This window comes from Haliaeetus albicilla, chromosome 26 (assembly GCF_947461875.1).
Source record: "Haliaeetus albicilla chromosome 26, bHalAlb1.1, whole genome shotgun sequence".
NCBI classification, from domain to species: domain Eukaryota; kingdom Metazoa; phylum Chordata; class Aves; order Accipitriformes; family Accipitridae; genus Haliaeetus; species Haliaeetus albicilla.
In genome coordinates, this window is record NC_091508.1 from 12,971,503 (window position 1) to 12,996,454 (window position 24,952).

Below are 24,952 nucleotides of genomic sequence, written 5' to 3' on the forward strand. Positions count from 1 at the left end.
CAGGTGCCCGGCGAGCGCCCAGCCTTTGCCCCGAGATTTACAGCCCTGGCCGTGCCCAGCGCCTGGGGGTGGCCACGGGGTGTCTGCATCCCCTGCGTGGGGCGGGGGGGGGGGGATATTTTGCTGGAAAATAAGCCTGAGACACCATAGGGATCCTTCCCCACTGCCATCTCCGCTGTCCCGGGCAGGGCCTCTCCCCCCAAAAAGATGCTTCAGGGGGGAGGTTTCCTACAGCCCTGGGGGGGGGGGGGGGGGCAGGTCTTTGCTTCAGTGCTGGCAAAACAGACCCGGAGGTGCAGAGCTGAGCCCTGGGGGGCACGGGGGGGGGATGCTGGGTACGGGGGGGGATGCTGGTTGCAGGGATATGCTGGGTGCGGGGGGTGGTATGCTGGGTGCGGGGGGACAGTATGCTGGGTGTGGAGCAGGGATGCCGGGTGCAGGGGGGGATGCTGGTTGCGGGGGGCAGTATGCTGGGTGCGGGGGTATGCTGGGTGTGGGGGAGGGATGCTGGGTGCGGGGGGATGCTGGGGGCGGGGGGTGATGCCGGTTGCGGGGGGTGATGTCGGCTGCGGGGGGGATGCTGGGTGCGAAGGGGTATGCTGGGTGCAAGGGGGTTGATGCCGGGTGCGGGGGGGGATGCTGGGTGTGGGGTGATGCTGGGTGAGGGGGTGGATGCCGGTTGCGGGAGGGATGCCGGGTGCGGGGGGGGATGCCAAGTGCGGGAGGGATGCCGGGTGCGGGGGGGGATGCCGGGTGCGGGGGGGATGCCGGGTGCGGGGGGGGGATGCCGGGTGCGGGGGAGATGCCGGTTGCGGGAGGGATGCCGCGTGCGGGGGGGATGCCGGGTGTGGGAGGAATGCCGGGTGCGGGGAGGGATGCCGAGTGCGGGGGTGTATGCTGGGTGCGGGGGGGATGCCGGGTGTGGGAGGAATGCCAGGTGCGGGAGGGATGCCGGGTGCGGGGGTGTATGCTGGGTGCGGGGGGGATGCCGGGTGTGGGAGGAATGCCGGGTGCGGGAGGGATGCCGGGTGCGGGGTGATGCCGGGTGCGGGGGGAGATGCCGGGTGCGGGGGGGGATGCCGGGTGCCAGGGGGCGCTCCGCGGCGGCGGGCGGGCGCTGCGCTGCGGCGCGGGGCGGGGCGGAGTGACGCGCGTCCCGCCCCCCCGCCGCCCCTCCCCTCCGCGCAGTCAGCTGAGCCCCGCCGCGGCCGCCGGAGCCCGCTGCCCCCCCCGCCCGCCCCGGCCCGCCCGTTCTCCCCCCCCCCTTCCCTCCCTCCGCATCCTTGCGCCGCCCGGCGCTGCGCCCGCCACCCGCAGCCTCGTCCGGCTGTGTGTGCGTGTGGGTGCCCCCCCCCCCAATATCCTTCCCCAGCCGCTGCGGACCCCCCCGGCACGGAGACATGGCCCCCATCGGACTCAAGGCTGTGGTGGGAGAAAGTAAGATCCGCGTCCGGCCGCGCTACTTGAGCACCCCGCGGGGGGGGGGCGTGAAACTGGCCAGGCTCCGGCTCCCCTTTTCCGCGGGTGGGGGGATGCTGCGGATGCGCAATACGGACCCTCGGGGCGGCGGGGGGGAGCGGGGGGGGGCGACGGGACACCCCCGTGGGGCAGCCGGCAGGACGTGGGGGACAAGCCGGCCCGGTGGGCTGGGGGGGTCGGGGCTTGCTGTTTTCCTCCGGATTTTATTTTTTTAGTTTGGGGGGGGGGGTGTTGAGGCTGTTGGGATTTTTCTGCAGTGCTGAGGGGAGGGGAGGAGAAGGGGGGGCGGTGGAAAAAGGAAGCGAGAGGCTCTCGAGTCTTCCCCCCCCCCCCCGCCTCTGGTTCCTAAATGGCCGGGGGGCGATCGCCTCATCAGAATATAATCAGGAAAGCCCAATTCCCCCCCTCCATGGGGGGGTCTGAGCCCGGGGAGGGGGGCCGGGGGGGGCACAGGGATGTCCGGCTGTGCAGAACCCCCCCCAGCGCCGCCGCCGTGACAGGCCGGGCGCCTCTCGGCTTTGTCTGCAGCAAATCCCGCTTTAATGATTTTTTTTTTTTTATTTATTTTTTTTTTCCCGGACGTGACTTCGCTTCCCTGATCTCGGGGCGGCCGTGCCCCTTCCCCCCCCCCCCCAAAGCCCACCCCCCCGGGCATTTCTGCGCCCTTTGGGGTCGCGATCCACCATGCTATTTTGGGCGGCCGAGCTCCGGGGTGGGGGGGGGAAGGCGGCGGGTGGGAACGGAGCAACCCTGGGTTTGCTTCCTCCTTCCCCCGGCTGTTGCAAGATGATATTTTCAACGACTTGATGGCGGAGGGGGGGGGGGTGTTCTCCAAAACGCCCGAGGCTGGGGGCGGGGGGGCGGCTTGCGGCTCCTTTCCCCCGTAGCAAAATTAAAGCGAAAAACTCCGCATTAAAAAAAAATAACTAAATGAAGAGCAGAAACGGCAGGAACCGGTGGAAACTTCCCCCGGGCTCCCCGCAGCCATGAAAAGCCCGTCTCGTCCCTCCCCGCTCCTCTTGCAGGATTTATTTCCGTGGCATCGTGGCCAGCCGGGGCCGGGTCTCCTTTTTTTTTTTTTTTTTTTTTTTTTTTTGGGGGGGGGGGTGGTTGGTGTGTAATCTGGGGGGTGTGCGTGGGGGGGGGGGGGTGTGGGGGTGCGTACGTGGGTGAAATCCCCGCGGGTGGGGTGGCTCCGGCAGCCGCCGCGTTGTGCAGCGAATCCCTCCCGCGCAGGCTGCAGATGGTGCGGCCGGGGCTGGTGGTGTGATCGGGTGGGTGGTGATCTGAAGGGGGGGGGGGGGGAATATCCCCCTGGATTGATGTTCCTGCTTTGTTCCCAGTCGTCACCTGCCCCGGGGATGGGGGGCTGCGCCATACCCCCCCCCCCCCCGGCGCCCTGGGGTGCTGCATTGGGGGTTAGAGCCCAGCCAGCTGCAAAATGAAAGGGAAAAGGCAGGGAAATGCCCCGTTGTTTCTCTGCTGCAGGATCAGCTTTGGGGAGGGGGGAGGTTGGCTCTTCTGCTTTGCTGGGTTTTCTTTTGGAGGGGTTGGTCTCCTCGCCTTCGGGGTGGGGAGAGGGGCTGCTCCCAGCCCAGCCGGGTGTGGGGGGGGGCTGAAGCTGGACCAGCCACCCACACACCCCCAGGCAGGGCCCCATCCAGCTTATCCAGTGCCCTGGCTAAAGAGGGGACACAGACCAGTGCCACAGCACGTCCCTTATTTTCATTCATTGTCTCTGCGCTGAAATAGGCTGGGAGAGAGCACACACATGCAGACACACACACACGGAGGTTCAAGGCAGCATCAGGGAAATCTGGCTCAATCCTTCCCTTCAGGGTTTAGTAACAAACTGCTCTGTTCTTCCCTGAAAAATATCATTCCAGACTGAAAATGATAACTGGTAGCTGGGCATCAGTGCTATAGCGGGGCTATCGGCGGAGCGTGGGTGTTTGGAAGGAGAGAGCAGGGTTCGTGCAGGCAAAATGCTGCATAGGAGCAAGGGGCCCTTGGAGGAGCACCCTGTGGGGTTCAGCTCTCCCCTCCCACGGGGCTCAAGGTGCTCCTCAGGCTGCCACGGGAAGCTCCTGGTCTTGGTGGGTCAGTTCCTGCCTTGAGGTGCTGTTTTCAGCCGGAGCTGCTCCCCCCAAGTTAGGACCAGCCTGCAGGGTACCCAGACCTCCCCCTTCCCTGGGCACCAATGCGGCTAGCACAAGATTTCCCTGGCTCTCCCTCACTGCGCCAGCCTGCTTTCAGGCAGGGATTCCCCAAAGGTTTACCTGCAGAAGATGCTTGCTCGTAAGGAGCAAGAGGTCCAAGCCTGGGGCTGACCCCAGGGCAGGGTATCCCTGCTGGGCTCCCTCCTGAGGAAGAAGGATGCTGCCGTGTTTCCATGGCTCACTCCGGCAGGCCCCCCCTCCGGAGCTGCATTCTGCCCTGGCTTCCCTCCAAACGCGGATTATTCTTCTGACCAGCTGGTGCCATAACAAGATGGGTTTTGAAGGCCCTTGGAGAGCTGGGAGGAGGTGGGCAGGGGGATGAGGTGGGTGAGTGTTGCAGATCGGCAGAACTGAATTGTTGCCCCCCAGAGCCGTGGGGTGCATGCTAGGGGGGCTGTCCCTGTGCCTCCCTGCAGTAGCCAGCAGTGATGGCTGCATCCATCCAGGATTTGCTTTCATCTGGCTGGGGTTGAAGCTGAGTGCGCTCAGCCCCGGAGGTGTTGCCTGAGGAGCAGGTCCTCCTGGTGTGTCTTCTGTTTGCTCTGCGGGCACCTCCCAGGGAGCCCCACTGGAGAACCAGTCGCTTTGCTCTGGTGCTGGTTAGAATAATCTCACCCAAGTGTGGCAGCTGGTCCCACCTCTGAGGACACCCATCCCCAAATCTTCATTTAATTCCCACCACATGACCATTCCTCCCATCCTCTCTTGCCCCAGGGCCTCCTCGGATCTTCTCAGGGCAGCCTGCCCCGAGCTTCTCCTGCACAGCCCGGTCCCCGCTCTCCTGCAGCACCCTGCAGTGGAGAGGAGGAGGAGACTGGGTTTACTTCATTAAACCATCACCAGTGAGGGAAGATGGGCCGTGCTGCAGGGGTGACACCTGTGCAGCGCCTGCCACCATGGTGGGCTGGTGCAAGACACGTAGCCAGAGCATACAGAGGTGATGCCCATGCTGGATCCGAAAACCCCTGGACCCCTTCACCTGGAAGATGAGAGAAACCTCCCCGAGGGCTTCCTTTTGCTCATGTTGCTGTTTGCTCGTGTTGCTGTCATGGACAGCAAGACATGGGAGAAGCAGAGCAGCCCCGGGATAAGGGAGCGCCCTGCTCACTTCCAGAGACAGCAAGAAAACACCTTTCCCCCAGGACACCAGCTGATCCTCCCACGGAGCATCCTTGCCTATACAGCCTCCCGCAGAGCTGACCTGTGCCCGGGTGCCTGCCTGCTGGAGCCGCACTGAGGAGCCCCACGCTTAAATCCTGCCTAGACGAGGTCTCTTGGGCCCTCAGCACCCACGTACAGCACTCCCTGCCGTACCATGTCTCTCGGTGTCCCCATCTGTACTTCTCAAGGGTCCATCCCTGCCTGTCCAGCGCTGGGGTGTGATGACTCAGGGACACAGGCTCACGCCGAGCTGCACTTGCTGTGCTGCACCTCCAGTATAGGGAGGAGGCAGGGGCAGGGCTGCCTGCTGCTGCCAGCCTCGGGGCACAGCCAGGGGCCCTGGGGACCTGCTGCCGGGTTGCTGGTGCATGACTCACCCAGGCTGCTTGGGGCACCTCACTGCTCCCACCACCCCTGTGCCGGGGGCACAGGGAGACTTCAGGGGCCAGATGCTGCTCCTTGAGGATGCTCCGAGCTCATCTCGGGACCCAGAGTGTGAGGCTTGTGTGCTGCCCCAGAGCCGGGTCTGGCAAGGTCTCTGCCAAGCAGAGGAAGAGGAGGCAGCGAAGGGCACAGGGCTGGCTGGTGCTGGTGGGACCGTTGCAGGGATGCACGTTGCATCCTCCTGCCTGCACGGGGGCAGAGCCTGGTTTCAGCGTGATGGTGAAGTGGATGGGTGAGGAAGAGAGAGTCTCTGCGCCCTGTCCCCCGTGGGTGGGAGCAGACCCTGAAGCCAGTCGTTTCTTGGGCAGCCCACTCGTCCAATCCCCAACTCTGGGGAGTCCCGAGAGTGGCATGGTGCCGCCTGCCCCATGTGTCGGTATAGGAACGGGCACCTGGCAAAGCCTCTGCTCGGGCCTTTAGCCCTGTCTCCAGGGTCTCTCTAGCCTCCAACATTGGTTCCAAGTTGGAGAAGCTTGAAAAAATATATGCAAAATTCAGGGCTCACCTGCACAGGGTAGAGCAATTTCAGTCTCTAAACCATGGTCTACTCCAGGGAAATACTTTTTCCTGAGAAATACTTGCCTGTACGTGACCATGGAAGGTTACCAAGAATGACAAACCTCACTTTGGCAGGTCTACATCCACCCACCAGTGTCTGCATGTGCAAGAAGGTTGAAAAAAGCCACCAATATAGAGGACTTAGACGCTTTCCCTCTTAAAAAGAAAAGTAAGGTCTGGGTCTAATTCCCCTGCACCTCCCAGGAAAAATGTCCCAGGAGAGATTCCTTCCCTCTTCCCACAAAATCAACACATTTAAAAAGAGAATCATCGTCACATGGCTTTTAGTTGCATGCTGAGAAGCAGATGCTGCGTCCACCAACTCACGGTGCAGGAAGGAATTTGGCTCTTCTGTTTTGGAGAGTGCAAAAATAGATCAAGCTGAAGGTGCATTAATTTATGGGCTTCCACATTGCCCACGTACACACACAAACACATGAATGTGCACGCCCACATGCAATGACACATGTGCTATAGGGTCATTTATGGAGCCCATCAGATGGTTTGACGTTGTGCCGCTAAGGGAGCAGCAAAGACAACTCAGAGTTGGACCAGCTCAGGCACACATCAGCTGCCCTCCAGCCTGTCCCTGCTGTCCATGTGGGCACAGGAGACTAGCCCAGCCTGGATTCGCATCCGAGCCGAGCCTGAAGAGCCCCAATTTATTGGTGTTTTGCTCCCTCTTGGTTCAAGGCAGAGAAGAACCAGCTCAGAAAGTCATGGCTGCACACGCAGGAGAGCATGACTCACCCCTGGGAGAGGGTCACCTCCCCTCCGGGATGCTGTGACATGCCGTGTGTGCCTTCCTGCTGCAGGAAAGCTCTTGGCTCCTCTTGGCACAGAAGCACTGCCAACATTGGCTACACCAACAGCACCTACAGCCGCCGACAGCCAGGTACAGGGTCTCTGCTGGGGATGGAAACACCTGGTGGAAGAGGACAAGCGTTAGTGAAAGGTGATGCCTTCAAAAGGGATCTGATGTGGTCTGTGGCCCATTGACTCTACCCAGATGAAGAAGCTCTGCTCAAGTCCCAGATCCTTGTGCAGACCCGAGGAAACTGTGCCTGGGGTGATCCTGCAGTGAAAATCCTTCTGAATTTTACCCTGTTTCTCCAGTGCAGTCAGTGAGAGCAATTTGTGGGAGCGATCATACATTTCATTTCCCTTATTTCCTTTTAGGTGTGTTATTCAATTTCTAAAGAGTTCAAGACCTCCAGGGCTCTGTCCTCCTTCTCTCTGGGCTATGCAGGTTTCCCATGGCTTTGGCTGGCAGGTATAAATACGTACATCCTTCATGAGAACAGCGCAAATAGGAAAAAGAGGAATTAATCACAGGTTACTATGATGATTACAGTGACTAATCCTTGAAGCTAGAGCCCCAGCAGCAAAGCAGCACTGCACGGCTCCCCAGAGTAGCACAAATACTGCTCGGTGTGGCTTCAACACGTGGCATGTTTCACCAGTAGCCGTGAGGGAGATGTGCGGTGCTGCTCTGGATGTGAAAATATCAAAGTTCACCTCATTCAGGGTTGGGGAGGAAAGGATGAAGTTGAGCCTGGGCAATTCTGCCCACGCAGGACTTGCTGCAGCTGGACGGCACCTGGGCTGCACCACCAGCGTGTTCCTACATGAGGCATGTGTCCTCCAGAAAGGCTGGGGTCTTCCAGGTGGGCACCAGAAATAATCCAGTGAGAAAAATAGGTGTTCAGGACATAGACTGCTGGAGGGGAGATGTTTGAGACTTTCTTGGTTTATGGACACAGTGATCTCCAGACTCAAATCATGCCTTAGATGGCTCTTAGCCACACTGAAGGACATCAGCTGGGCTTTGCCTTCTGTAAATGAAGTTATTCTCTATGTCCTGAATGGGGTTGATGCCCTTCCTGCCATCCTCTGGTCCCTGAAGCCTATTTTATTGGGGATGGTACACTGGCACCTAGAGATCCCCAACTGAGGATGTTCAGAGGCAGATACGTGCTCCACTACGTTCAAACACGGTTGTATCTATGTAACATTCACACTGTCTTAAGCAATTCGTTAATGAACCAGCAAAAAAGCAGTTGCCAGGCCAACCCAAAGCCAAACATGTTTGTCTTGGAGATGCAGCATGACAGCTTTTTAAGAGAAGTGGGTCTTGAGCAAACCTCACCATGGATTTCTGTGATCCGGCTCTCCAGAGCTGCTCTGGGATTTTGTATCCCGAAACAGAGGATGCATGAGGAGAGTGAAAGGACTGAGCCCTGCCTGTGACAGGGAAAAGCCCCCTGTGGTCAGGACCACTCGTCTCCTTGGGCAATTCCTACAGGCTGTTGCCTGTCCATACAGCAACTCCATCTTCCCTTACCACATCAGGCCAAGGTGTGCAGCCCATGGAGTCCTGGGACGTGGCAGCAAAGGAGCATTTCTGAGCAGCAGGGGTTTGGCCTCCTGCATTGCTCCAGGAGGGAAGGCCTTGGCCATGGCTGCTGGCACAGGCCAGGCTTGGGTCAGCGCTGCGGCATCCCTCACCCGTCCTGGTGCTCCAGGGCAGGGTGGTGGCCAGCACAAGGTTTTACTGCTTCCACCGACCAGTGGAGGTCAGGGCTGCTCGTTAGGTTTCAGGCTTGTTCTGAAGGAGGATAGCGGGCTTGGGGCATCCCAAAATGAGTCCGTCTCAGCACAGGTTGTGCTTGGTCATAGCTTTGTTGGTGTGGGCACAAGCGGTGACAGGGTTGGTCCCTCTTCCCCCAGAACCAGTTGGAGACACAGGGCTGGTTGCTTGTTGCCATGAGCAAGTGAGGCAAGGCAGGCCTGGAGAAAGGCTGCCCAGCCAGCTTGGTATAAATAATGTGGGCTAAGCCTCTTGGAGTGACGTATGGGCTCAAGTCCTACTAGGCCACCGTGTCACCAGCTTCTGGCCCTGCTTGAGAACAACGCAGTGGGTCATTTTCGTGCCACGCCTCACCACGAGAACAAGCCTAACTGCAGGTGATGGGCCGGGGGAGGAGGTTGCTCTCAAGCATGTCATCTCCATGATTGCACTTTTAAGACCATATTACTCAAGAGCGCTGGAGGTCTTCCATTCGCAGGTGAGATGCGCTTCATTGTCCATAGGCATTGATGTTGTCTCTACATTGGAGGATAAGTCCAGAGCTGTCTGTATTGTCCGTTCTTGGTAGAAATGGTAATTAAAATTCTTCCAGCCTGAAGGAAACAGATGCAACGTGGTAGGTCCAGACAAGCCAAGTGTTGGAGGCACTGGATGAGATAAGCGTATGCGTTTTTTTTTTCCCCTGAAACCTGGTTTATCTCCAAGATGAAAAGCTTGACTGTAAGCGTCACCAACTGACGTTAGAGCCTAAAAGCTCTGGCTGGCTGTCCCCATTTGGGGACACAGGCGGCAACATCTGACCTGCTAATATGGGGATGTGAGAGCACTGCTTCCTGGGAGGTGGCCAGGCTTGACTTGAGGACCTCAGGGAATGGAGGAGCTGCTATTTCCCTGGGAGTCTTTTGCTGATCCTGTAACTTCCCCTGAGTGTAGAATTGGCTCTAGGATGCCTTCCCTGGTGTTGCTCATTTTGGATAGCTCGTATGCGCTGGCATCCCTTCTCCTGGTTAGATGTGCCCTTGCCAGAGAGGCTGCTTAGAAATTGCCCTGCTCCAAGGAGAGGTCCGGGTGTCTTCTCAGCTCTGGCCTTGGCCAAGCCCTCGGTGCCTCATCCATCCCCTTGTGCTCACCTCCTACCTGGCAGCCCCAGCACTGCAGTGAGCAGTGCCCCAGGAGCTCTTCCACTGGCGGGATGCTGGTCAGGAAGGGTGGTACTTTAGGCTAACTGGGATGCAGCTGGTGTCACCCAGAGCTGTTCTTACCCATCAAGAGGTGACACACTGCTCGTGCCCCACAGCAAAGGCAAGGTCCTTGTTCAGAGATGCCTGGGGACCTCCCTGCTCCTCCCAGGGGTGTAGGCAGTGCTCACCTCCTGCCCAGCTTCCCAGCCACAGCAACACAAACAGCATCCAGCTCCACTGCTAGCAGCCACGTTAGCCAGAACAGTCCCAGGGAGCAGCTGTATCCTCGTACATCTGCACCTTTTCACCTCAAAATTCCCACATCTTCCCACTTTCCGTGCCAGACCTGGCCACCCCCAGCATTTAGTGTTGCGCTCTTGGTCCACCCAAGAGCTAACAGACCACTCTTCCCTAACCTGAGGGTTTAGTGGCTGCTGCAAGGACAGCCGGGAGGTGCAGGTCATGGTCACGTCTCCTCCAAATGTGACGCTGTGATCTCAGGCTTTTGCTCAGGTTTGTGTCTTGTACCCTCCCTGGCTTTGGCAGGGCCCCGGAGCCTCTTTGGAGGGTGCTCTGTGGATCTGCCTCTTTCCCAGCCTTGCCCAGGCTCTGAGCTGGCTTTGGCAGCCGGTGGAAGAGCAGACCTTTGGAGCCAGATCTGACCCATGGTCAAAGGCAGGAGAGGACATTGGTTTAGGGAATGGCTGTGCCTGTCTGCAGCCCAGGCACAGGGCAGCTCTGCAGCACGCTGGGAGCAGGGCTGGCCCCCGGTGCTGATGGGCGCCCACCTCTGACCAGGGCATGGATGCCCTAAAACAACAAAGCTCAGAGCAATCACCCTCAGAGGTGCCCAGTTTCTGCTCTAGGAGGCCCATCTTGGTGCCAGGATCAGGCACTTTGCACCAGGAGATGCACAGCCAGGCAGATGCTCCCCCCATCGCACACATCCAGCTCAGCCCATACACATGCAAAAGAGAGAGAGAGTTCCCACAAAGCCAGGTGCTGAAGACGGAATGTCTTCTGCAGCAGCTGCCACAGCAAGGACAAACTCAGGGGTGGCTGAGGCAGCTCTTTGGGGAGCCCTTTTTGGGCTCTCCTGCCCTGGATTCCCGTCCACCCGCCTTGCTGCAGCAAACGGAGGGTGCCGGGAATACTGAGCCAGCTGAGCCACAAGAACCTTTGCACCGACAGCACCTTCCCCTGGGCCCCAGGATGTTCCTTCCCAGCCTCCTTCCTTCCTTCCCTTCCCGGTCCTGGAGCAAAGCAGTATTTTCATTATAGGTGCAGGATTTCTTTCTGGCTGCTCACAGCCAGACCCTGACCAGTTCCTTAGCCAGTATCGCTGCCTGGCACATGGTGCACTGCCACGGCCCTCCGTGTTTTACTCCCTGTCATTTGTGATTGAGGTTGTTGGTGTGGGATGGAGAGCACGTGCGTGCTGCCTTGTAAACAGCACTGTTATTCCTGGATCCTTGCTCCGGGGAAGGAGCCAAACGTGAGTAATGAAAGGAAGAGGAGGGATGCACTGGCGTCTCTCCTTCCCGGCTCCGCTCCTGCGCCAGCAGAGGACCAGAGGGCAGGACTGGGGACACACGGGCAGCCCTCACTTCCAGCTCCTGCCCACGGTAGAGGACAATTCCTGGTTCACTTTTTTGCTGTGTGGGTGACCTGGATGCGGGTGTGCAGTGCACATGGGTGCAGGCAGCAGCTTTTCCTCCCCAAGCAGTGTCAGGCTCAGGGGTACAGAGCATCTGTACCCAGTTACCGTCCATCCTTTCTTCCCTGGTCTGGAGGTGCCCTGCACCCCCTGTACTGATGGCGAGGGTAAAGGATGTGACCAAGGGCAGGCAGGACCCTGAGTTCATGGCCAGCACCCTTATAGGGCTCCCCCGAGGAGGCAGATGTTGCTGGGAAGGACATGGATGTGCGGTGGTAGGAACTGCTGCCTCCAAGTTTTACAGCAGGACAGACACCAGCAGCGCTCAGAGGCTCCCGTTTTATCCCTGGTGGCACCAGTTGCCATCCCTGTGCCTCGGCTCTGAGCCTTGCAGGCAGCCCAGGCAGTGTTACAGCCTCGCTGAGCCTGTGAAATCACCATGGAGTGTTTGGATGGTAGCACAGTGAATGAGCCCAACAGTGTGGGGAAACCACAGGGGGCATCACCCTGGGGGGCCGGGGCCGAGCCGAGCCGGGCAGGGACCCTCTGCTCTCCCGGTGAGGATGCTCCGTGCAGCGCAGGGCGGCTGTGAGGCCCCGGCTGGCCCCAAGGCGCTTGTATCTGTGCAAATCCCCAGTGGGGGTGGGGGCTGGGAAGATGGGGTGTTTTGTCCAAATTCAGCATCACCCAAAAGCAGGAGTTTCTGGGGGTGGGTGCTCCCAGAGCAGTCCCCGCTGCATACATCTCTCAAGCCTTATTCTATAAAAGGGACAAATTTAGGCCCCAAACTGCCCCATATAAACCCAAATTGAACTTTACCAAGGGGACTGGCACCGTTGGGGTCAATCCCACAGGGGAAGGGTCCCAAGGCTGAGGCTGGCAGGGTGACACCCTCAGCAATGGGCTCCCCACACTTCACATGTTTTCTAGTTTAGAAACATTTCCTAATTGGGTTTTAACTTGGCATTTCCATCCCTTTCCCTGTGACCAGAGGGTCAGAGCAAAACCCTCCAGGGGAGAAAGCCAGGGTAGAAGCACCATGCAGACGACATGGCGCAGCCGCTCTCAGACACAGGCTCTTTTCCCCGGCATGTCCCTGCTCTGCAAGGGGTGATGATTCATACATAAGGGTAAAAAAAGGGCCTTCAGTGTTTTGGGGGCACCTCATGGCCCCCAGCACAGATGTTCAGGCAGCACATGTGTCTGGCAGGAGGGCAAGTACTTACTCTGGCAAGGCTTGAAACCCCCTTCCTGCAACCCAGCCCTGAAAGGTGACATCCCCGTCCCACTCCCAGGGCCACCTCCTCAGGTGTCCTTAGCCTGCACCCCACGGGGAGCAGCCCTGCAGGCTGGCCCGCGGTATCTGTGCCCGGGAATATGGGCATGGGCTGGCCCCAGCCCTGAGGGGTCCCTGGGGTGCAGGGGGACCCGCGGGTGCTGCCATCCTGGCTGGTTGTGTAAGCCTGGCGGCCACGGGAGACAAAATGAGATTGTGGGGGATTACAAGGAACAGGCTCAGGCTGCTTGATTCTTGTTTCTAAAAGGAGCTCTTAAGCCGCTGTTGTTTTCCCGGTGCTTCGGATTAGGGCTGAGATGTGTGGGGTGGCCCCCAGGCTCCCCCAAGGGACCCCCCAACCCTCTGCCAGCCCACGGCTCCCCACCGGAGTGGGCTCCGTCTGTTAGTGCCAAGCACGAGAGAAAAACAGGGCTGGGAGGTGACCGCCCCTCCTTGGGTACCCCAAAACCACCCCCCATCTCCTCCCCATGTCCCCAGAAAAGGCACCGGGGGAGCAGGGCTTGCCGTGGCCCCGCACATGGGTGGGGGTTTCGGTGGCCCTAGCGAAGACCCCACTGCTGCCGACAGGCCCAGGGGTGCTACAGGGGGGCACTTGGGGTGCTCACCCCCCTCCTATGCTCCCTCTCTTGCAGAGATTATGCATGATGTGATCCGGAAAGTGAAGAAGAAGGGCGAATGGAAGGTGAGTGCCAAACCCCAGGGGGGCTGGGAGAGGAGGAAGAGGAGGAGGGTGGGGAGGAGGAAGCAGGGAAGGGGGTAGGTGCGGGCAAGGAGCCCCCAAGGGCGGGTGGAGGGGTGGGGAAGAGCAGTTCCCTGGCTGCCTGCCGTGCCCCCAGCTCACAGCCCCTCTCCCCAGGTGCTGGTGGTGGACCAGCTCAGCATGCGTATGCTCTCCTCCTGCTGCAAGATGACCGACATCATGACGGAGGGCATAACGAGTGAGTACCGGCTCGCGGCTGTCTCTCGCAAACCTCATTGTAGGAAGGGCAAAACCTCCTTCTGAACCAGGGGAACTGCAAAGGCATTTCCAGGCTGGCACAGGCCAGTCGAGGTGGTGGCACAGCCCTCACCCAGCCCCATCCCATTTGGGATGGAGACACGCTACCTCCCATTGCTCATGGACGACTGTCTTGGTGCCAGGCTCATGTTTCACAGCCTTCCTCCTTGCCTGCTGGGGCTGGAGGAGCCCGAACACCTTCTGTCCTGGCAGGATCTCAGTCCGAGGAGAAGACCAGGTGTTATTTTATGTCAGCCCTATAAATAGCTCCCTGCAGCACTTGGAAAGGAGAAGGCAATCCCAGGCTGTGCACTGGGAGGTGTTCGGGGGAAGCGAGGGTTTGCCCCAGCCCGGATACCACCAGAGCATCACCCCCAGGCAGTCCCCTCCAGCGGAGGGATGTGGGAATAAACCAAGGCAACAGCAGCACAGGAGCACACAGACAAATCCACCAGCCCCCCGGGACCTTGCCAGGCACCCAGGCATGCAGCCCCAGTGGGGCACCGTGGGGCTGGGACAGGGTGGGCACAGCCCCTGCCCCAGCTCCTGGGTGGGCAGGGGCAAGCAGCTGGGGACATTTTGGACGCAGGGGAGTTGGCAGGGCTGGTCCTGTGGTGCCGTGGGATATCCAACAACCCTGCCTAGCTGAGTGCCCCTGCCCGCACCCGACCCTGCCATGGCCCTTGTTTTTCCCCCCAGTTGTGGAAGACATCAACAAGCGCCGGGAGCCGCTGCCCAGCCTGGAGGCCGTCTATCTCATCACCCCCTCCGAGAAGGTGAATACACAGTGTGGGGCATGGGGAGGGATGGGGGGGCACAGCCTTTGCCTGGGGGAAGCAGGGGGATGCCCACATTGGGGCAGGCAGCCATACCCATGGGAAGCATCTTGGCTCCAGCGAGGCCGGCAGTGCTGCCGGGGTGGTGGGCCAGAGGTGCAGAGCTTCCCCCCGTGCCAGGAGGGAGGACCCTGGGTGACCCTGCTGAGATGCCTGCGGTGCCACCGTGCCCAGCCCAGCTGGTCCCTTCTCTCTTGCAGTCCGTCCACTCCCTCATCAACGACTTCAAGGATCCCCCCACCTCCAAGTACAGAGCTGCCCACGTCTTCTTCACTGACTGTGAGTACCTGGAGGGGAGGGAAAGTCCCTGTCACTAAAACGCATGCAAGCAAGTGGGGATGCAGGGATGCTGAGCGCTACCCTCCTCCTCCTCTTCCTCCCCTTGCAGCTTGCCCTGATGCCCTCTTCAATGAGCTGGTGAAATCGCGTGCCGCCAAGGTCATCAAAACCCTGACGGAGATCAACATTGCCTTCCTCCCCTCCGAGTCGCAGGTGAGGCCGGGCTGGGGACCGTCCCCGCCGAGGTGGTCCGGGGGATGGGACAGCTGGGGGATGCTCTGGGTCCTTCTCCAGCCCATCAGGGTTTGTGTAACAGCCTTGCATCCCTCTCGGCCAGCTCCTCGCCCCCTGCTCGGCTCTGCCTCCCTGTCTCCTTTGATTACTTCTCAGGGCTGATCCGCTGCAGGGGATTTAGCGGGCGCCGCGCTTTGGCCCTGTGCCGGCGGCTGCAGTGGCCAGCTCTGTGCGCTGCCGGCACGCTCCCCAGCCAAGGGCACCGGCCCTGTGCCATCTGCCCCTGCTGGGGACATGGGGACGAGGGGGACAGGGAGGGACAGATGGTGCTGGACCTCTTTGGTGCCATTTAACCCTTCAAGCCTCAGCATTTCTGGGGAGACAGACAGGTGGAAGATGACCTCTTGGCGTCCCCCCACACAGCCACATTGCCTTCTGGTCCTTACTGGTGTCATGTCCAGGGAGCGGCGTGTCCCCACTTGTCCCCAGGTCCCTGGTTTACTGCCTGGGAGCAGGTGACTGCTGTGGGCAGGGGGTCTCCTGCCTCCTCTGCTCACCCTGGGGGGCTACACGTGGGTAGGGACCGTGCCGTGGAGCTGGATCTGGGGAAGGCATCAGGGTCCAGAGCTGGCAGCCGAAAGCCCAAAGGATGCCCCGAGCATCGCTGAGCTCCGGCTGCCCAGTCCCAGGCTTGGCTGGGGACCTTTGACTGGGGTTGAATTTCCAAACCCACTGGGTTGTCCTGCGGGGCTGCTCTCCTCCAGACGTCCCCCGCAGTGCATCCCCTCTCACCTCCCTCCTGCTGCACCTCCCAGGTTTACTCCCTGGATTCGGCCGACTCCTTCCAAAGCTTTTACAGCCCCCACAAGGCCCAGATGAAGAACCCGATCCTGGAGCGCCTGGCTGAGCAGATCGCCACGCTGTGCGCCACGCTGAAGGAATACCCGGCTGTGCGGTACAGGGGGTAAGGGCAGCGAGATCGGCACCCCCCCCAGGGACCTGCCCTCTCCCCCAGCAGCTCAGTGAAGCTGGGGCCGTGCCGAGCACGGGGCACGGATGAGGCCATGCTGTGTCCCGTGCTGGTGAGGGCATGGGGACGGAGGAGGTGGTGGGATGGACAGACACCCGTGCTCAGTGTAGGCTCAGACTTGAAGATGCTTTGGAGAGTGGGGAGGGGGTTAGGGCCCTGAAATCCAAGTGGCACCAAGTGAGCACCCCAAGGAGAGGTGGAAACGGGCAACAAAACCTGCTCAGGTCCCTCCTCTCCCATGAGCCAAGGACATTGCACAGGGAAACCAGCAGCTCCTCCCCATCCCATGGTGGCAAGAGCCACCCACCCCAGGGAGCTGACCTCTCCTTCTGCCTCCCCCAGGGATTACAAGGACAACGCCATGCTGGCGCAGCTCATCCAGGACAAGCTGGATGCCTACAAGGCTGATGACCCCACCATGGGCGAGGTGAGCGGGGATGGTGCCAGAAGCACTGGGGGAAGATGCTCGGGTGATGCTTCACTCCTAAAGTTCCACTTGAGCTCTGCCACGCGGCAGTCGCAGACCCCGAGCGGGGACCCCGAAATGGCCCCAGCTTCCCCTGACTGCCTGTGGGGCTGGAGGAGCCCCCAGCCCCACTGCTGACGGCTTTCCCTGGCTCTGCAGGGTCCGGACAAGGCTCGCTCCCAGCTCCTCATCCTGGACCGCGGCTTCGACCCTGCTTCCCCAGTGCTGCATGAGCTGACCTTCCAGGCCATGAGCTACGACCTCCTGCCCATCGAGAATGATGTCTACAAGTGAGTGCAGCACTGTTGTCCCCGTGACCCCCATGGCCCTCATGAGTCCAGCTCTTGAGTGGGAGTTGGAAGCTCAGCCATGAAGTCTGAGCCTCAGCATCCCTCCATCCATCACAAGCCATTAGTTGGGAGAAACCATTCCTGCCTGCAGTCTGGCAGGCATGAGGGGCAGAATTGATGCCAAAGGGGCTTTTCTAGCTTTCAACCCTTTATCCCTTCCCACCATTCAGCAGCTGAAGGGGTACAAGAGGGCAAGATGCGAAACCAACTTGAAATAAGAGCCAAGAAGAGCCCCCGTGCCCTCCCATCTCCCCACACCCCCCTAGAGCTGCACATCCTCTCTGGCAGCAAGGGGGCCACGTGCCCCCCAGCCCCGTCCCTGCCGTGACGCTCCCTGCCCTCTTCCCAGGTATGAGACGAGCGGCATCGGGGAAGCCCGGATTAAGGAGGTTCTCCTGGATGAGGACGACGACCTGTGGGTCACCTTGCGCCACAAACACATCGCCGAGGTGTCCCAGTGAGTGTCCCTGTGGGTGGTTTGCCAGCTGGGTGGGACGTCGGCTCAACATTGCCACCCACCCCACTGCAAGGGTCTGCTCCCCGCTGACGGCTCTGCCTTCCTCTCCCCAGGGAGGTGACCCGGTCCCTGAAGGAGTTTTCTTCAAGCAAGAGGATGAACACAGGCGATAAGGTGACCTGACTGCGCCTACCAAGCAGGAACGGGCACCTGGGGGACTTGGCTACAGGCTGGCAAATGGCAGAGTTTCCTGGGGACACCCGATGGGGACCTCTGCAAAGGGCCAAGGGTGCTCAGGTCCCTGATGGGGGGAGATGGCTGTGGGGTGCTGGCCCTACGCCTGGGGCTGGGGAAACAGGGCGCCTTGGTTGAGCACCACGCCACAGGGGTCAGTTTGCCCCCAGCACAGGGTCCGTTCCCGTCCTGCAGTGGCTGCCTCTGTCCCCAGCCGGTTCTCTTCCCGAGATGCTGAATCGGTGGCAGTGAGGGGACCCCAGTGGAAATAGGGTGTGAAAGTGGCCAGAAGCTGAAAGCATCATCTCAGCCTCAGCCAAGCGCATGGTGGTCCCAGAGGAAGGTCCTGGGGGGATTTCTCCCCCTGCCGCATTCCAGTTTGCAGAGCTGCAGACCCCCTTTCTGCTCTTCAGCCACAGTGGAGGAGACCCAGCAATGCCATGGCAGGCGTCCCCAAACCCCTGCGAGGGGCTCTCATGGGGACAGAAGTCCTTGGCAGGGTCATCCGCTCCCTGCCTACGGTCTTGCGCCCAGCCCTAAGTCCCCAAGGGCAAGTGACCATGTCCCTTTCCCTCGCAGACCACCATGAGAGACCTGTCCCAGATGCTGAAGAAGATGCCGCAGTACCAGAAGGAGCTCAGCAAGGTACATGGAGTGGGGGGAGATGTCTGTGCAGAGCAGCTGGTGCTGAGCCCACCTGGGGAGCGGGCAATGGCAGCTCTCCCTGGAGGCTCCCCAGCCGCGGGCAGGGGCTGAGGCCGGGGTGGTGGCACGGGGACCTTCGGCTGCCGCCAGCACCGCAAGGGTGACTGCACCGCTTGTGTCTTCCCAGTACTCGACCCACCTGCACCTGGCTGAGGACTGCATGAAGCACTACCAGGGCACGGTAGACAAGCTCTGCCGAGTTGAACAGGTACCAGCTTCCCCAGCCCCACATCACCCCCCTCCACACACATCCCCATGGGGATGACTGGGGCCAGCAACTCCTGCCCCACAACTCAGCACTGAGCCATGGGTTGAGGTGTGATGAGCATGTGCGTTCTCTGCAGGACCTGGCCATGGGCACCGATGCTGAAGGTGAGAAGATCAAGGACCCCATGAGGGCCATTGTCCCAATCCTGCTGGATGGGAATGTCAGCACCTATGACAAGATCCGTATCATCTTGCTCTACATCTTCCTGAAGAACGGTGAGGAGGACGCCTGGGCAGGGGTGGGCGAGATGTGCAGGCAGCTCTGGGTGGCAAACAGCTCAGGGTTTGGCCAAGTTAAGCCAGATGGAAAAGCTCAGCCCTGTCTCCCCAACCACCACCAGGCCAGGGGTCCTAAGGTGACAGTGGAGGGCCTGTGTCCCCACCGGGAGGCATTTCTCAAGAGGACGCCATCTCCCCGTTGCATTTCCAGGTATCACCGAGGAGAACCTGAACAAGCTGATCCAGCACGCTCAGATCCCAGCAGAGGACAGCGAGATCATCACCAACATGGCCCACCTCGGGGTGCCCATCATCACAGATGTGAGTGTCCACCTCCCGCTCCCCATGGCTCTCGTTGCCCCTCGGAAGGACCGTGGCACCCGCTCTGCTGTGGGAACCACGTACCCCCCAGGATACCCCCAGCACCCCTCTGGGGTGGCCCCAATCCCACCGCTAGAGCCCCCGTGTCTCAGGGTGTCCCTGTGCTCTTTCTGTCCAGTCCACCCTGCGCCGCCGGAGCAAGCCGGAGCGGAAGGAGCGGATCAGCGAGCAGACCTACCAGCTCTCCCGATGGACCCCCGTAATTAAGGACATCATGGAGGTGAGCCAGCAAGGACAGGGACGGGGGATGGAGCAGGGACCTCAGCACTGCCCGGGAAGGGACCTGCAGAGAGCTGGCTGCTCCCAGCCCAAACCCTGACACCTCTCCCCGAAACGTGCCCTCCAGGCTGCTCCCTGCCTGCAACTACAACTAGTTTGGGATGTTTCCCATGTGCATGCTGGCCTCAGGTGGGATGCACGGCCCTGGCCGGGCTTGCACGGCATCCCTGCAATACAAAATGCTGTAACAAACTAGTTGCTCCTTGTGCCGCGCTGTGTGCCATGACAGGCACGGCTGGGTGGCCTCGTCACAGCATTGTCCACATCCCAGCTGAGCCAGGGGACGGGCACGGCACCGTTCACCCCCGCCCACAGGCACAGCCATACCTGTACCCACGGGAGGTACCCCATGAGCTCTGCGCTTGGGTAATGCTGGGCAGAGCCAAGAAGTGATTTTTTTCCAGGTGCTACCTTCCTCCTGACCCATTCCCTCCCAACCACCCCTCGAATCAGAGCAACCTCTCAGAGCAAACTCCCAGGGTTTCCCCAGAGCCGGGGGAATCCCAGGCACCAAAACTTCTCCCCAACACAGACATTTCCCACGTGCTCAGACAGACAGACAGACCCTGCAGCCACATTTTGGGGAGGGGGATATCACCGCAGTTCAGTGCCACCTCTGCTCCCAGGCACCCATGACAAGCAGAGCCACAGCTCCCTCCATTTCCAAAATCACACAGCTCTTGCCTTCCTCTACCCCAATCCATGCAAACCCTCCCCTGCCCAGGGCACCCCTAAACCTCATCCCCAGGACCAGAGGAGACTACAGAGGGCAACATCTCACAGATAACCTTAATCCCCCCTGTGCTGTCCCTGCCCCACAGCAGCCAAGCACCACCCTCCTCCTGCTAATTGCACCCTATTACAGGAAAACAGCCAAATTGTTCCAAAAAGTAAGGCTATGCAAATATATGGAAATGAACCCTGACCCAGTTGGGCCAATCCTCCTGGGCACAGCCCTACAGAAGGGCTCTTGGGCCAGAGGCCATGCCCGGCTTCTTGCTGAACCCCCCCCGGGGCTCTCCGCCCGCAGGACGCCATCGATGACAAGCTGGACACCAAGCACTACCCGTACATCTCCACCCGCTCCTCCGCCTCCTTCAGCACCACTGCCGTCAGGTGGGTCTCCTGCGCTCCCCCTATACATTGGCACGTATATCACCATCAGCATCCATCCCTCACCTGCCCGGAGGGGCCGTATCCATCAGCAGGTCTGTGAGCTGCTCTGCTGTCATTCAGGCATCCCGTGCCTCAGTTTCCCTACCTGTAAGAGCGAGCAGCGCTCGTGGCTGGAAAGCTGGACTTTACCTGCTCTAGCAGAAGTTTGGGAGCTAATTAATGTGTGATTTAGTTAAGATGTGAACTCAGTGCAGTTTGTTGCATCCCGCCTATCCTTCATCCCTCTCCTCTCCCTCTCTAGTGCCCGCTATGGCCACTGGCACAAGAACAAGGCCCCCGGCGAGTACCGAAGCGGCCCCCGCCTCATCATCTTCATCCTGGGTGGTGTCAGCATGAACGAGATGCGCTGCGCCTATGAGGTGACACAAGCCAGCGGCAAGTGGGAAGTGCTAATAGGTGAGTGGGAGCCGGGGCCAGACCCTGCGCCCCGTCGTGCTGGCTGCTCATCCCACGCTCCCTGCACCACCCCGCAAATTCCCGGCTCCAGATGACTGCGGGAGCTGGAACTCTGCGGAAAGGTCTTCTGCCGCCTGCTGTCACCCCTGTGTCTCCCCTCCCCAGGGACAGGATATGTCCCTCCACCCATCCCCAGTTTTCCTCCCATTTTTCCTCTCCCTGGCTGGTTTTGTTCAAGAGGATCTGGGTGAAAGGGAAGGGGGTTTTGCAACTTGAATTGCTCCTGTCGCCCCTGTGTTGCACACTCGTCCTCAGGGTCGTTACAGGGATAAAAAACAATAGAGGCGTGCAACGCTGCACGCCGACCGTGATGTGCACTGTGCATGCAACAGGAGATGCATTTTCCTGTTACACACAGGCAGCATGCATGTAACAACATGCATTGCGTGCTCAGTCTCAGCACCCCGGCTGTGCTCCTGGAGGAGCCATGGGTCAGGTGTGGAGGACACGATGGAAGCCCTGCCAGATGTTAGCAAGGAGTTTTTAGGTCCCCTAAAATTCCCCCGGGGAAGCACGGCTGGATACACACATCGTAGGGTAGGGGCAGGAGCCCCTCACTGTCTCATCTGGTCCCTGGATTCTCGCCTGGGGTGCCTGGTAGAGCCTCTTGCCAGCATCTTATCTGCTCCTTGTATTCCCCTGGGAGCAGCAGCCCCCTCCCCATCAGTTCCTGCAGCCCCCGGCTGTGTCCCCCCACCACTGGGCCCACCACCACTGCCCAGCTCCATCCCGCCTCTCGCCCATCTCATCCCGCGTCTCTCCGGGGTCCATCCCCTGCATGCGCCTGCGATGCTCCGGGTGGCAACCGCGTCCTTCCTCGCCCCAAAAAATGGGGGTGGGGGGGTCTTGGCGCAGCCATCAGCCCCGCTCTGTTCTCCTGCAGGTTCTACTCACATTCTCACTCCCACCAAATTTCTCATGGACCTGAGGCACCCCGACTTCAGGGACTCTACTAGGGTATCATTTGAGGATCAGGCTCCAGCAATGGAGTGAGCCAAAGAAACCAAGTAAAGGCAGCTTACTAACGAAAAAGAAACTCTTCCTCCCCGAAGGGTTTTCTTTGATTCTTCCGTTCCTCCTTTCTTTAATTATTATTTTGGGTTTCATTTCCGTTGGGTTCTCCAATAAGAAAATGCTTGCAGTTCCTCCTTCCAGGTGGAAAAAGCATCCAGCGCCGCTTCCATCATCCCTCTGCCATGTCTCTTGGCCGGACCTGGCCGGCTCCTTCATGCCATGAGTTCCCCCTCGCCGGGGCCGGAGGGGCTGGGGGTGGCGGGTTGGGGTCCTGCCTACCCAGCAGAGCCATCCTGGGGCCGGACAGAGGACGGAGCATCCCGGGATGCTGCCCGCAGCGGGCAGCTGGAGCAGGGCCGGGGGTTCGGTGCCTGGGGCAGCAGCGGGCATGCGGGGTGGACCCCAGCGCTTGTCCCAGCTCCAGCCCCTCTCGTCACCCACAGCGAAGGCTGGGCGCTGCCGTGACCCCCCCAGCTCTGGGGTGCGATGGGGCTGAAATCCCGAATCGATGGGAAAGCTCAGGTTTGCTCTTGCGGCACTTGGTGCCCTTGGATGGGCAGGAGCCCCCCGACGTTGCAGACCCCTGAACCCTGTGCTGGGGTTTAGCTGCCGGCGTTTTTACTGGTGAGACCCGTCACGGCATCCTCCCGAGCCACCGCTGCCATGTGTTGGTCCACGCAGAGCCGGGGAGGCTGCGAGGGCGGCGCGGCGGGGAGCTGCCGCTGGCACCGTGCCGGCGAACCCCCCAGCCAGGGGCAGCAGAAGGCGAGAGCCCTTTTCTTCCTCCCCTCCCACCCCGTTCCCCTCCCGACCACCCCTTTGCCCCAGCGATGCTCGGTGCGGGCAGGGGGAGAGCCGGGCGACCTGCGGAAGGTCCCTCCGTGCCCGGCTGCTGCCTGCCCGCACCTCCCGCCCCGTGCACCCCGGTGCTTTTTGGCCAGTGCCTCCTGCACCCCAAAGACCCCACTGGCCACAACCCCACTGCACGGGCACCTCCCGGCCCCCTCCTCATCCTGCCCAGCTCCATACATCTCCTTCATTTCTCCTTTTCCGTTCCTTTCCCATTATCCGTGACCCCCCAACCCCCATAGACGTACATTTTCTCGCAAGCATTTCCACTGGCGTGTGGGGCCGTCGCCGCCAGGTAAGGCCTCGCCGGGGGGGGAGACTGGGACAGCGGGGCCGGCGGCCGGGGTGCAACGGGAGGGGGTCCCGAAACCATCACTGATGCCCTCCCCCCTTTACCTCTGCCCCTGCAGGGTCCACGCACATCCTCACCCCACAGAAACTGCTGGACACGCTGAAGAAACTCAATAAAACAGAGGAAGAAAGCAGCAGTTAAAAGGAAACGCCGCCACCGACTCGATGCCGAATTCACCTTCCCCGCTGGGCGCCCGGCCCGGGGTGCGATCCTGCACCCAGCCCCGGCCCCGGCCCGGCCCAGCTTTCTCTCTTGTTCTTGTGTTGACCCCCCCTCCCCTCCCGCCGCCTTCCCCATCTCATTTTATCCACAGGGAGGGGATAAACAACAGCCGAAAAAAAATATATTAAGAAAACCGATGCATTGTGTTTAAAAGAGGAAAAGAAAAAAAAAATCTATATATTTGTAGCTGCAGCTATCCGAAGCACCCAGGAGCTCGTTGCTGAGTAACCCATCTGCCCATTGCTAGCGAATGATGATGACAAAAACCAACAGAAAAAAACCTTTCTCCAAAAGTTTCGCTCCTCGTTGGGGTCTTGTGTGGACGGACGGACGCACCACCATCGCTCCAGCCTCTGCGCAGGCAGGCGCCGCGGGCTGGGCTCGGCTCTCGTGTCGCTGCTCGCTCTCGGCCGGGGGGTCCCCACTGCCGTCTCCTGTCCCTTGTCTTTTCGGGGTGGTGGGTGTTCCCGCCAGATGTGCACACCAACATCTGGCACGGGGGTTTGGTGGCGGGGATGTGGGGGAGTGCACCCGGGATGCTTCACGCTGCGGCAATTCCCATGTGAAAAGGGACCAAAATGGTCAAAACCTGGAGACGGGGCCCGTTTGCTTGCACGGCCGCTCCTCTGCCCTGCTGCAGCCCGGCCTCCCCCTTCTCTGGGTATTCCTTAAAATGCATATAGATATATAACAAAAATTCAATTTTTTTATATATATCTCTCTCTCTCCCTCCATCCCCACGGAAGCTCGGTGCCCCTGCGCATGGCTCCGCTCGTGTCATGCCGTGGTGAAGCGTTCCTGAGCGTGCCGTCGCCCCGAGGCCCCCCCACTCTCCGGGCCCCCCCCTCCGGACTCTGTGTATATTAATGACTGTGTCTTGTGACGTTCTTACAAGCTTGGTGTATAGTGATTTAACCAAACCTCTGATTTTAGTTGGTTTTTTATTTTACACCCAAGGATTGCCCCCGCCCTCCCCTGCCATTAGATGCACTGCAATATTTTGGGGTCCATCATTTTGTTCTCTCCCTCTGAAGGCTGTGACCCCCTTTTCCTTCCCCCAGATCTCTCTTTCTTGCCTCGTTGGTGGTTAGCCCCCCCCCTTCCCTCCCCGTCTGTTCCTTGCCCATAAAGTTAAATATATATTTTTAGGGCAAAGGCTGTATCATTGCACTGATATTTGTTGGTTCCTCCTTGGTCCTCCCACCCCGTTTGAGTTCCTTCTTGGTTTAGCAATGCAAATGCTTCAGGATCTTGTATGTTGGACATTACTATTTTTTTTCTGTTACAGTTATTTATATAAAAAATAATTTATCAAAAAGGAAAACTTAAAAAAAAAATAATCTAGTCTGTCTTGGAAATTGTTTACCTTGAAATTACTGGAATCTAAATGTTTGAAAGTGTTGAAGCACAAACATGTATCATCTCTGTATATCTGTTCTTCTGTACTAAAGCACTTGAGTGACTAAATAAAAGCGATCTCCATCCCTAGTGCAACCAGGGCTGTGCCGTGCCGCTTGCTCGGGGGCCAGGCAGGCAAGGGAAAGGCTTGGGGAAATAGTCTCA

General features: G+C 59.7%; 1 protein-coding gene across 2 annotated transcripts; it reads left to right on the forward strand.

Moving 5' to 3' along the window:
• The first annotated feature begins 1,272 nt into the window (after positions 1 to 1,272).
• STXBP1 (syntaxin binding protein 1) lies at positions 1,273 to 24,883 on the forward strand. 2 transcript variants are annotated; one of them, XM_069771296.1, is made up of 20 exons: positions 1,273 to 1,437; positions 13,219 to 13,268; positions 13,443 to 13,524; positions 14,283 to 14,359; positions 14,620 to 14,698; positions 14,808 to 14,911; positions 15,748 to 15,896; positions 16,305 to 16,389; positions 16,588 to 16,718; positions 17,128 to 17,235; positions 17,349 to 17,409; positions 18,049 to 18,114; positions 18,302 to 18,382; positions 18,519 to 18,657; positions 18,872 to 18,981; positions 19,160 to 19,261; positions 20,351 to 20,436; positions 20,738 to 20,892; positions 21,836 to 21,959; positions 23,226 to 24,883. In XM_069771296.1, exons 1-19 carry the CDS (start codon positions 1,401 to 1,403, stop codon positions 21,943 to 21,945), a joined length of 1,812 nt encoding a protein of 603 aa, XP_069627397.1. In that variant the 5' UTR covers positions 1,273 to 1,400; the 3' UTR covers positions 21,946 to 21,959; positions 23,226 to 24,883. The 2 variants fall into 2 exon arrangements, with proteins under 2 accessions (XP_069627397.1, XP_069627398.1); XM_069771297.1 differs by lacking the exon at positions 21,836 to 21,959.
• Positions 24,884 to 24,952: the final 69 nt, after the last annotated feature.

Coding starts and splice junctions, on each gene's coding strand:
- STXBP1 (XM_069771296.1), top strand. CDS start 1,401: ATGGCCCCCATCGGACTCAAGGCTGTGGTGGGAGAAA. Junction 1,438..13,218: donor CAAGGCTGTGGTGGGAGAAA/GTAAGATCCGCG, acceptor CCTCTCTTGCAG/AGATTATGCATGATGTGATC. Junction 19,262..20,350: donor TAATTAAGGACATCATGGAG/GTGAGCCAGCAA, acceptor CTCCGCCCGCAG/GACGCCATCGATGACAAGCT.